The 12,966-nt window shown below is 36.8% G+C and overlaps 1 protein-coding gene and 1 long non-coding RNA gene across 2 annotated transcripts in view; both read left to right on the top strand.

The window, feature by feature from the left end:
- The first annotated feature begins 439 nt into the window (after window positions 1-439).
- Window positions 440-9,843, top strand: LOC119727606 (F-box only protein 8-like). The gene is made up of 6 exons (XM_038199559.1): window positions 440-599; window positions 4,704-5,325; window positions 6,103-6,229; window positions 6,685-6,803; window positions 6,959-7,143; window positions 9,313-9,843. The coding sequence occupies exons 2-6, from the start codon at window positions 5,102-5,104 to the stop codon at window positions 9,507-9,509; spliced, it is 852 nt and encodes a 283-aa protein (XP_038055487.1). The 5' UTR covers window positions 440-599; window positions 4,704-5,101; the 3' UTR covers window positions 9,510-9,843.
- A 2,657-nt stretch (window positions 9,844-12,500) lies between these two features.
- The window catches only part of LOC119727610, a 34,687-nt gene continuing 34,221 nt past the window's right edge, over window positions 12,501-12,966 (top strand). Inside the window, exon 1 of the long non-coding RNA XR_005270989.1 lies at window positions 12,501-12,584. This is a non-coding gene — a long non-coding RNA (uncharacterized LOC119727610). The remainder of the gene's footprint in view (window positions 12,585-12,966) is intronic.

Here is a 12,966-nt window from a genome sequence, read left to right on the forward strand (position 1 = left end):
CCCATTACGTTATAATCTGTTGTGACAAGAAAATACCTTTTTCCTCCTGTAAGTACAAGTTTATGGATACTTTTTCAGAAAAAAATGATTTAGAAGTGCGTGATCGATCAGCAGGAACACAACCCCGTACACTTGTTTAAATATGGCGCGCCGGCCGGAGTCACGAGTCACGTGACATCGACAGGTGACCGACCGCCGATTGCCAATTTTATCCAAATCCTGATTGGTCAAAACTTGAAGGATATAATTCCCGGTTTTAAAATGAATAAATAAGCTTGACACTTTAAAATACCCAATTTTGGTGACGTGATTTTGTGCTAAGTTTGTGTAATTGTGTGTGACCTTCCAGTTCCACGTCATTTGCGTTGTGTCATTCGGTCATTCGTGTTTACATCAAACTAGTCTGGCACCTTGCTTTATCATTTACGCCATTAAATATAGAAATGATAGTTACCTGACCGCTAATACAATATTTGTTGCGAGGTGAAGATTTTGACAACATAAATTATTCAACAAAGAAGACTTGCACTTTTTGTTGCAGAAAAACTCAATCTGGATTCGTCTGACTTTAGCTGTATGATGCAGAATTGACAGTCGAGGTATGGTAGGCCATTTTGTGTATTGTTTTGCGTCAGTTGAGATCGCTTTTGGTATGTTTTGAATTGAACTAAGTTTGTATTTGTTTGGTCATGATACTTTTTGTCACTGTCATGACTGTCATTTTTATGGTAATCCTTACTTTTAGGACCCCGTTCCTGTATAGGAAGGGAAAGACTCACCAAAACAGTTGACTAAATGACACTCAAAATTGACATTATGATATTTCTTGGCACATCTGAACAATTGGCAATGACACCTTCTTGAATATCAGCACGTTAATATTTGTGGAAAGAGGGCAGGGCTTTGATTAATGAGGGAAATTCAGGGGTAAAAGACGATGATGACAACCAGAAAACAGACTCAAAAACCAAGATGGCAAATGTGAAAGCTCGATGCAATGAAAGCTCGATGCTGATTGGCTGATAAAAAATAAACATCTTAATTATTTTTTTTAGCAGCCAATCAGCATCGGGCTTTCATTATGTAAGGCTTTCACGCATGTGAGAACTACAACATGCACGTCTGACTGCGAAAAAAAGGTAGGAAAGTCACATTTTCTTTGAAAGTGCTTTCAAAATTACAACTAACATGAGTTTATATGAAGAAAAAAGACTGCTTTAGCCTGCATAAACATAACGCTAAGGATCATCCTAGCTAGCTTTAGCCTGCAAAAGTCACTTTGGTACTGGACAGTCATCTGCAAAAGTCAGTTTTGAACAGAACTCGTAAAAAATAGAGGTGTCCTAAAACTTAAAAGAAAGGATTACCATTTTTATTATATCAATATCAATGAAACATGGTAATTAATTGTAAATTCCATTGCTTCTTAATTGACTAGTATTATATACTAGTGACTGCCCCCTGCTTGATCAGTATTTGAGCAGGTTTGTTAACAAAATGAATTGGTTTTGAAGGGTTTTAATTCAAGAACTTGAAGAGGTTTGCTCATGTTGCCACCTTGAAAAATTGTCTGTTTGTTTATACAACAATACATTTTGAGTTTTAGGGGAAAATTACAAATTTTCGCACTTAGGCAACTAATAAGCTTATGCCTGGTTGCCCAGGAATGTGCTATTGATATTAATGTAATCTTGTAGTTTAGGACCCCGTTCTCATATAAGAGAATGCAAAGACACTGTTATGTTTTGGGACTACAGTCGTTTTCCTAGTTCTGGATTTGTCCTAGTTCCGGATCGCTGCAAATAAAAACCTACCTCTTTTGGATTAATCTCCAATAATTTTTTTCTGACGATGTGCATTTTGAAAAGGAAAATGTAAGCTTCTTGATACACAAATATTTTTTCAATAAAATCTTTAGAAAAGGAATTTGGCCAGATTTCCAAATTCGCACCTTGACATGTTTGGACAGTTTGTAGAAAATCAAGGGAGCTGCGAATTGACAATACATTTTCTCCCCGGTGTTCTAAACCACACGATTGCTCATAATTTTGTAAGGATGTCTACATGTTATTGATTTGAAATTAAACCTCACACTGTGGCTATTTTTATGGAAGCTGTAACACATTGTTTGATTTCTATAATTATGAAATTGCAACATAATATGGCAAATCTGTAACAAGATTTTTAAATTCCTGCAGCAATTAAATCTCTCCGGTAGTCCATTAGGATAGATGTGCATTTTGCGTGCCGAAAGGTGCCTATTGATTGTGACTTTTTGTGTAATTCCATTGTTTGTGAAATAAACATGTGAACAGATAAGTAAATTTCATTGCGTTTTCGCTTTTAAAATGGGTCAATTTCTCTTTCAACTCAATTTGTATAATATTCATGCATTGCAATCTTAACAATTGTCGGTAATCTAAAGTTGTGAATAAATAAATGAATCTCCTAAGTAACATATCAGTAAATCCGCCCTTGACATGTACAATGTATGTTCATGGATCACAAACAATACTTGTGACTCATTGTGTATTTCCAAATGTATTGAAGGCCATGATGCGAATGTTGTTGGCCAGAACTTCTGCATAATGTTTGGCAAATAATTAATTAGGCAAAAAAAAAATAGTTCTGCTTCCGGTTTCCCTACCTACCCTATTCTGACAGCCCCTACCCTAATTTTTTTATGGGCAAAATGAGGAAAAAAATCCAGAAAACCATCAACTTCTACCTTTTACCCTTGACAATATGCAGACGCCTCCATATGACCGTGCACCAAAAAAATTGGAAACAAAATCCCTACCTACATTTGTACCCACCCTACTTTCAACTGCCATGTAATTGGAAGCAGTTCTCTATATTTTTTTTGGCCTTCGCATGCATAGTGAAGTTATCTGCAATTTAATGCTCTTTTCATTTGGAACTTTCCCATAAGCAGCATTGTAATTAAATGATGCACATGTATATTTTAAAATGGGGGGGGGGGGGGGATAAGCTATGTTGCAGTTTGCAATATTTTTCCATTTATGAACACATGATAATGCCCACAATGTATACAATAGGTTCCTGGCGTTCTATTGACCTATGGAATTGCAACTCGTGTGACATTTTCCTTTCCTGTCATTGTGCCAGAGAGATGTTACAATCAACCAAAATATTACATTGAAAATGACCTCTGGCCTTCCTGTCATTGTATAGCCAGGGACATACTTCCAATATATATTTGCTTTGAGTTTTGCATTTAGAAATTAATTCATCTGGTGTTTTTTTTAATGAAAATATACAATTTTCATTACACAACCAACCATTACATGTAGGTGACTCTGTGCAGTATGTTTTGTTTTACTTTTTAACAAAGAATTGCCAACATAATAGATCATCTGTTATCATGGACAAAACGACTAAATATTTATTCTATCATTTATGATACATAAATTATGCAAATTAATGAGAGCACTGGGCAGGTTCAAAGTCAAGAAGAGATAGGAAAAGATTATGAAAAAAAAAGGTTAGGTACACCCTCAACCAAATTTGCAAGATTTTACTTGATTTTGTGTGAAATGAATAAATGGGGAAGTCAAATAAGTTCATAGCAAGTTCCAGTTTCATGTACATGTTGAAAAATATACAACGCATGTTATTTTACACAAATTCTGAACCCTATGACCTTTCTGTACAACTGGTAGATGTTCATCAAATGAAAAAAAAATGAAAGGTCAATTTCTTTCTCTTTTAGATTAAAATCATTAAATGAAGTCGAAAGTCAAAAATCAGGTTTTTTGTTTGTCTTTAGTGGCATGTGATTAAAAAAATAATAAAAATGTTTTTTTTTATGGAATGTATATGAATTGTAAGGCCATGTGTGACATCTATCTATCCCATTGCTAAAATAACCAATGCAGTCATAAATAATATCAAAAGAAAATACATGTATGTAACATGTGCCTTCCTCTGTCAAATTTTAATCAAATAATCATATCTTACATAAACAAGGAAGATATACAATTGGCTCAACTATAATATTGTTGAAATGGCAAAATAATATCTCCAGGCCATTTCGTGTTGATGTTTTAATTGAAATGGAAACGGTCTCACAAGTCACTGCATTATGAGATTTCCTGAAACGCCCCTAATAAAATTACAGTTGACCAGGCTGGTGTGAAATGAGAGGCAAGATATCTATTGATATTACGGCAAGCAGTGACTGGGGATTTATTGGATCCTGCGGCACTTTGATTATGAGATTAGCCCGGCATTCACGCCTTCAATTGTTAAGACTCACCTGCAAAAAATTGCCAATAATGTGATTGAAATGCTGGCAGTATTTGGTGATATATGTTGTGATAGTGACTTGAGCATTCTGTTGAATACTTGACTTGTATGGAGAATCAAGACAACATGAATGCGTAGTTAGATTTTATCATGAATTGGTGTAGAGGGATAGTCTTAATTTTTCTTGATTTTTGTGACAAAAATTTCGTTAAAGCAGGCAAACTTTCATTATTTTTTGGGTACCGATAACATTTTGGTGGACATGTTATAAAATTAGCGCAGGACAATTAAGCTTAACGATAACTGTCAAGCTAGATTTTCAACAGTCTCATTTTTGCAGCCTGTTAGATTTCTTTGCTTACCATGCTTTGATTTACAGCTTAAAAATAGTTGTGTTTTTCAGTGTTTTTTATTTGGTGTTGCTTTTGTTTCAGGTTCCACTTTCAGTGAAGACTGAAGTGACAAGTGGCAACCGACAAGCTGTAGATTGCGTGTACAGTACAGTGCCAGATTGTCTTCACTCTTAATCGGATATCAGGAGAAGAAAACACTGGATGTAGTCGTCCGTTGATCAATACCTTCATAACACAAGGAACTGGTACCAATTGGTGCTGATGTCTGATGATGAAACAACCAAAATGTAAAAACATGTAAGGACCAAACACAGACATCCGGAACAATTTCTGGCAAATGGACACACGATTTTCCAGTGACACAATGTGAAATTGATCAGTTTGATTGAACAAAAGACTGCTCGTGATAGACCAGCAAATCCTCATCAGTATTAGAAATGGAAAGTTTCTATGAGTAAGACCAAGCAGACTTCAGAACAATGGGACAGTCCTTACGCAAGCAACGCAGACACAAGAACTACCCACGGCCGTCCCGTATGCCAAGCTTTCTGGAGCCAGCAAGCAAGCTGCCCGATCTATCCGAGATGCCACCAGAACTTGCCTACATGGTGTTGTCCAACCTGAATGCAGAGGATCTGTGTTTAGCCATGTGTGTCAATCACTTGTGGAGGGAATTATCAAGAGATGATCTGCTGTGGCAAGGGTAAGTTACTTATAAATTGATTCTGAAATTATTGTGGAGTTTCATGTGGGGAAAAACTTGGAAATATTGAGTGAATTTGGGCCAGCGTATTGTAATAGTTAATACCGCAGGACCTGTATACACTATCTGGCACTGTACATTCGCAGGGGCGGGTGACTGGTGAAATCAGCAAGCTTTCGCCGAGCCTCCGGTGGGGGACATACATCTCAGTGGTTCCCTGTGATGTGTTTTGAACTTGAACTTGAACTTGGCCGCTGTACACGGCCTGTGACGGGGCCTCAGAGAGTTGCAAAATACATGGACATGTGTGAAGTTACTGTAAGAAGTATTGTACTCGGTGCAACTATTGTACAAATGACTCTCAAGAGTCAATATTTGTAGTGTATGACTTAACTTAAGAATTCGGCCTGTAATTGAGGGCACCCCCCCCCCCCCCCCAGTTTACGGGCCTGTTACATTATTTATTTGGTTCATATTTTGTTACATTTTGTTGAGAATTGTGGTAGCATGGTACTATGCACTTGGGTGCTATTATAACAAAAATTGTCAAGTCAACCCAGTTCACAGATCTTTTTTTCTCAGTTTACTAGAGAGTTCTTATTATACTTTAGGTAATGGCTGACAATTGACCTATGTAGTTCATAGATTATTTTATTATGATTTGACAAGACAGTTCTTCATATGGTGCAAGCAAGGGTGAACAATATTTCATTTTTATCTAGCACAAGTTAATAATAGCTTTGCTTTCACTCCCGTTCACGCTTGACTTGCCCTCAGGTTATGTCGGGGAACGTGGCGCTACGTGTCGTGTTACGACAGGGCTAACGAGCCAGGCTTCTGCTTCATGGATCTCTACATGAAGCTCGATGAAGGATCACTCACGTTCAATGCTGACGCTCAAATGGTAAATAATCAACCAGATGGTTGCTATGATTACCAAGGATATTTTTCTATACATGGACTTTTTTCTTCAAAATGGATAACACTTAACAGGTTTCATATTCTTTAATACAGTTGCATTCATGTGTGAACTTTTTTTTTAAATTTAAGCTTGGATATGTGCAGTTTGAAATACATAGAGGTGCATGTTCCAATGGTCTAACAAAAAAACAATCATCCCTCTCTAAATTAAAATATATAATGTTGCCTCCTACATTTGTGACGTTCCAATCTGAAGATTGTATTGATCAATCTTATTTTTTGAAACACCGTGAGCTTACTGACTGCAACTATTCAAAAGATGGACTGAAAGGCAGTGTTATTGTTTTTATATTTTACAAATGTATGTCATTCCTTTGAAATGAATGGTTGAGTGCATGAAGCCTCATAAAAGCTTTCCAATCTGTGTTGACTTGCCAGGGTCTGGAGTATTTCATTCAGAACCATATCATTGACGACACACCACTTGCCATTGCCAAGTTTATTCACAACACTAATAAGCTGGACAGGTATCAAGTCCGACAGTTACTCACTAAGAGGTATGTGCCCAGTTTTTCCTGAAGCCTTACTATTATATTTGTGTTACCATTATTGTGGTTAAAGCAAGTTTGAAGAAATTTTCAGAAAATCATTGGTTTGATTTAAATAAAATGTAGAAAAAAACATTTACTTTTGCAATACTCTATATCCACAGACAAGACATCCTTCAGCAGCTAGTTTATCTGGATGACTACAAGCAGAAGTTGCTGCCTAATGCGCTACGGACCTTCTTCTCCAACATCCAATCACCTGGGGCGAACGGTCACCAACTGCAGAAACTTCTCGAGATCTTTGCCGAGCGTTTCGTCAGTTGCAACCCGGAATGCGGCCTGTCCAAAGGTATAATTGATGGATTCGTAGGATTACTTGAGTCCCTAGAGGGCAGTATCTAGAAGATGCAAAAGGCCCCGCCGGATTTCTGGCAGGAACAGGCAAGACACAGGACATTGGTAACTGCTAACTAGAAAGGGCTGGATCTGGTTGTGTCTGGTTGAGTGTTTCCAGTAGAAATTAGCCTTTTACATTAGAAAAATAAAAGTGTGGAAATGAAGTGCAGTGGTTGTGCAAAAAAAAAAACCTTGCTGCTAGCAGAGGAACATATGTTGTACAGAGTAGGTACAAGTTGGCAGAAGTCTATTCCCAGGAGGGTTTAACCAGGTCGTTTGTCTGAGACTTGGCCGCCCACTTTTTTGTTTTGCAAGGAAAGTTTGGGTCCAGTGGGACTGTCATATTTGATTGATCATGCAGTCCGTTTGCTTGTCGAGCATTTGACACAATCATGCTCACATCGGTCTGAAATTAGAACTTTCCTGAGCAGACCGGAATGTCTTACGGCACTTTGCAGTCAGGCCGTGGCTTTGCTGTTAATACCCTCGTTATGTTACGACACTGCCCAAACCCCGTCAAGGGGGAAATATAAATGTTGCTAAACAGAAGCGGAAAAATTGTATTCATCATTTCTGGACGTGAAACGGTAGTCTGCCTGAAGGCAGTGGATGAGTGATTGAGCCTGTGGTCTCATGAGGGCGCTGTCCTCTAATCATTTTTCCTGTTCACTTTGTTGGCCCAATATGGTTCGTGTCGATCTGCAGGACTAATTTTGGTAGAGCTGTCATGCTGAATTAAGTAGATTAGTTTGTAATGATTAAATATTGTGAAAACAGTTTGAGTGTACTTAACCCATTAGCACTGTACTACATTATACTATTTCACTGTTTACATTCACTGTACTGATGTGTCCATAAAACCATAGCATTTTCTTGCGATTTTCGGCACTTCGGGGAGTAATAGGCAGGGTGGTTTGGGGCAGTACAAGTCAAGAGGGTGCTCTCGATTACCAGTTTTTCTTTTATTATCAAAAAGAAAGTTGCAATTGTGACCAATTTAATGGCTTCCTTAAACAGAGTCCAATTTTTTGTTTAAATAGCACATAACTAATAGTATAACAAATTCCCAATTGTGCATTTTAAAAATATAAATCGCAGCATAAACAACTCCTAACATCTTAGTTTGAAACTTAATTTTTTTCTTCTGCCAGTTTTAATAAAAAAGTGAACTGTTGCATTAATGTTCAAGAAGTTAACTTCACCTTGTTTTAAAAGGAATTGGCCAGTTTTAAAATTTAACTGCTCTAGTTGCATTTTCTTTTAAGAAAACCATCTTTTGATATTCACAATATTTTTTTCTTGGAGGAATACCAGCTGTTGTCTGACCCACTTGACTTCAATTATCTAAAGGGAAAAGTTTCTAATTCTACTCCTAAAAAATAAAAAATTCTAAAGTCACTAAAGAAATATTGGTGCGTGTTTAATATTTCTCCAACTCTTTTTTGGATTGTGATTGATTTACGAGCAGTCCAATCATAAATAACCAGGGTAGATTATACACTGGTCAGGATTGATTTAATTTCCTAGATACTGACCTCCTAGCATAATTTATGAGTACTGTCCACCGACCCGCCAAGCCACACACTCACGCAAACACATGGCAGGAATGAGCAGTCGGCAGCCAAAAGGGAAGTCGGGTTTTAAGAGTGTCAATTCTGTTAAAAACCACAGCCTGCAAATCGGAACAGAAAAAGGGGTTAGGCACAGAGGTGGAGAGCCCCAGTTTTGGTGGTTTTTGTAAACACCTCTGTTCATTTGGATGGTCGTAAAGTTAATGCCTGCTTTTTTGGTTGCCTGGTTGTTGTTGATTTTTTGTGCAATTTAAGCAAGTTGTTCTTTTGCCACAGTCTTTGGCCCAGCTAATTGCTTTCATAGAGATCCACCTTGAAATCCAGTATTCGGTGATGAGAAATGTGAAAATGTTCTTTTTAGATCCTTTAAAAAAAAGGGTTTTTATATCTGAATATATCATAGTTGTGAATATCATACAAGGCATGGTAAATCCTGTTGGCAAAGTTTCTTTTTGCACTTTCAGAAAGTAACCATTTTAGGAGATGTCAATTCAATGAATATTCATGAGCAAATTTGATTATTTGAACTTTGTCTTTTATTTTTTAAATAGATGGTATCTGCATCCTGTGTTATTCCTTGATTCTCCTGTCTGTGGATCTGACCAGCCCCCACGTCAAGAACAAGATGTCTAAGAGAGAATTCATCCGCAATGTCCGCAACGCCACGCGAGAGGCAAACGATGAGCTCTCAGGTCATCTCTATGACAACATCTACCTTGTGGGTCACATCGCTCCTCAGAGATGGTAGCTGATCTTGATGAAAGCCCTGATATGTAGATAGAGAAAAATGTATATGAAATTTATCTGTGTTTTTATTATCTTTTGTGGACATTCAATGTTCCTTTTGAATTTTATGTGATGCTGCGACAGCAAAATATTCAACTAGTATTGCAGAAATGCTTATCAAAGCCAATTTTGATGATGTAGGCTGTCAATTTTGAAAAAAAATTGAAGGTTCCTTAAGGTGTAGAAAATCTCATCAATGACACTATTTCCACAATAGATGTTAAATATGCAAATTAGGTGAAAGGTTTTGTCCAATGAGCGACTGCTTTTCTAACTTTCCACCAATGGGTGTGGAGCTTTCTGTTGAAAAAAAATACCATCAGTACATGTATCAAGGTATAGGAATGTTTTGTTGTCAAATGACAGATCGGAATCAACTCGCAAAGACTGCCTGCTTACTTTCGACCAATGAGAACAAAGCTTTTTCGCATGCCCTTGTTGCAAAGCTGTGAGAGCTTCGATGTGATTGGGTGTTTGCTTTGGTTGATTGATTACCATTTGTCGACAGACGAGCCTCGCCTTGCTTGCTCCCCTGTGGCTCCTAGAGTCTTTGTGAGAGGAAATTGATGAGTTTCAGGATGAAGATAACGACCTAGTAGTGAAAATAGGTAGAGTGGAATTGACCACATGAGATTAGCCAGAAGATGCTTTGCATCTCCTCGTTATCTTTAAATCAACAGCTAATGGTGCTTAATCTCATCCATGTTGCAACAACACTGTCGCTTTTCCCAAAACCTGTTTATTTAACATGGGAAAACCTGCCACAGTTTTAGCGAAAAACATCAAGAAATTCAGTCATATATCCTGCAAAATTTACGTTCCTTGGACGTTCCTTGGACGGTCCGTTGATCAAGTCAGCGGTATAAATCGAAGAAAATCCGGGTGAGAATTTACGATGGGGTTGTCCATGAGGCGTTCTCCTCTGCTTTCATTTGAAGAAAGGTCGACAAAGATCCTGTAATATATTAAATTGTTTGGCAACATTGCCAAGAGTGTTAAGTAATTTATGGAGCCCTGGCACGTGTAAGACACGTGTACTGTATATTTTTAAACTTGTAAAGAATGCCTTTACAAGTCTCCCGAGAAATTAGCAAATGTTTCTTCTCAGCAAGTTGTTGACTGACCTGTCAGCTTGTGAAGAACCTACTTTTAAAAATTCCATATACAGACATCTTGTTCGTGTATTTTACCTCTAAAAAAAACCCTGTTTTGATAATACCCCAGAATTTTTTTAAAAGAGAAGCTTAAAATATTTTTGTTAATTTGAAATATTGAGAAAAACTACACAAGGTGTCATTATGAAATACAGAAATCATCCTTTTTTGTGATGCTTGGTAAATAGTAAGACCATTTGAGGACCACCAAGCATTGTTCATTCACCAATCCAAAAACTGAAAAGAAAACTCAATTTTCAAACAAAGAACTTTTCTTTTCCTGAAAAGTTTCAGTGTGTTTCCAAGCAATTAGAAATTACAGCTTTTACGAGAAAAAAAATGATGCAGAAATTAGGTGTATTAATACACAAAGTATAAGCAGCTGTATTTTGCTTACATTTGATAAAACATAAAATGTTTGGTAGGAAGAGATTTTTTAACGTTCAATGAAAACATCGAACAAATATGCATCAAGAAACCTTTCATTTGTTTTAAATGTACATAATTTTGTAAGTCATACAATTACAAAAAATAAAGACATTTTATGTTAGATTTATTTTCTAAATTGCATTATTAAATATGTTATAGAAGGTAATTGTTGCCTCATGTTTAAAAAGTATAACTGGTCATTTTATTTCACTACATATGAAAATTGGAACGCGCTTATTTGAATTTTAATATATTGGGTTCAACAATGAGACGGATAGTGTGCGGTCGCTTTGTTTGAGCAAGACAAGCCTAGCTGGCTGAAATCATACAGAAGGCTTAAACAGTAGACATTGTTGAGCTTTTTGGGGTCTATCAATGGGGACTCTATAGAATTTTTAAGCATCAAATGTTACTTATCTAATGTGTGCTTTGTAGAAATCAGCACGCACGCGACCATGCACTAGCAACATATTATGACACATTGAATTGTGACCTAATTTTACTTAGCGAGATTCCACCTTGCTTAGTAGATTTGTGTGCTTAGAGCTACATAAGCTCATGAGGTTTTTCCTGTTTCTTAAGGTATGTTAAGGCCTGTTTAAAGACTAAGTGAAAAGAATGCATTTGTATTCGTGTTTCTCGACTTAAAGCTGCCTGCAACGTAGGTTTTGTAATCTGCTTATGTACAATTTTCAATTTCTGTACTGTTTATCTCTGCATGCCCTGCAAAACTATTGTATTGAGAGTAACTTGTTTGAAATCATTTATGGCCAGCTTCTTTTACAGGTTACATAAAATAAGGAGATAATTTAGAGCACAGTCGTGCTTTATTCTTGAGTATTTTTCACTTCTAATTGATCTCACTGAAGGCTCTTGTCAAATTTTTTTGTCCAAATTTACAGATATAGTCGCCTATACACATAACACAGCAGCAACAGTTTCACTAATAAATATCTAAGCAATTCTTCACAAGTTAGAAATCCTGATTTTTTTTTTTTTAATTGTGCTGTAAAAATGTAAATAGCAGAGAATGTACAGCTGAAGTTTTATTTTCTGGCATAGATTAAGCATTGCCTGTCATTGTCACATTGTTTTATCTGACGTGTTCTGATGACTCTCTGTTGGAATTAAAATAAAGTTATCATCGAAGAAATGACAGATTTTTGCATTCCACCATTTTTGAGAAAGGGAATTGGAATGGAATAGGAAAAAACAAATTCTGACCCATCATAATTTTTGGAATATTCAGATACATTTCAAATATGCCCAATTTATTGAATTTATTGCACGCGTGCGTCGAGGCCGATGAACGGATTATTCATAACTTTCTTGATAACAACAGAGGGCGGTATTCATAGCAACCAGTCAGAACCTGCAAAGTGCGAGACTTGTAACTTTTTTAAAAAATGGCGCCAGTCTGAAGGGTAGATCGAACAGGAAAAGTCGTTAAATGGGTAAGTTTTTGACTCTCACGAATGCTAGGTTTGTTTTTATTAGTCACTGAAAACGCTAGGCTAAGTTAGTTGGGTCGAAATGGTAAAAAGACCTTAACTTTCTGAACACAATTGCTCCAAGATGGCGTCATGGTGCTGATGCACGTGGTGAAAACTAAAATGTATGTTGTGCGCGATCTTTCACTTGTTCCCGTTTGTATGTTTATTTTTCGACCGGCCATTTTGTTTTATTTATGTGTTTTACAAAGTATGAACTACAATGTCACTCAACCTTTTCAGGCATATATGCCTAGGCCGCCTATGCTAGTGCTAGTGGCCGTTTTCCAAAACAGGCCTTTAATTTTATTGTTTAAAATATAACTTAGGGACAGGGACCAAGGTC

This window comes from Patiria miniata, unplaced genomic scaffold, assembly GCF_015706575.1.
Source record: "Patiria miniata isolate m_02_andy unplaced genomic scaffold, ASM1570657v1 HiC_scaffold_20, whole genome shotgun sequence".
Classification (NCBI taxonomy): domain Eukaryota; kingdom Metazoa; phylum Echinodermata; class Asteroidea; order Valvatida; family Asterinidae; genus Patiria; species Patiria miniata.

What these genes read in the sequence shown, in the direction of transcription:
- LOC119727606 (XM_038199559.1), top strand. Translation starts at nt 5,102, where the DNA reads ATGGGACAGTCCTTACGCAAGCAACGCAGACACAAGAACTACCCACGG. An exon ending in TCAATGCTGACGCTCAAATG is followed by an intron (nt 6,230 to 6,684) that starts GTAAATAATCAA and finishes TTGACTTGCCAG; the next exon opens with GGTCTGGAGTATTTCATTCA. An exon ending in GGAATGCGGCCTGTCCAAAG is followed by an intron (nt 7,144 to 9,312) that starts GTATAATTGATG and finishes TTTTTTAAATAG; the next exon opens with ATGGTATCTGCATCCTGTGT.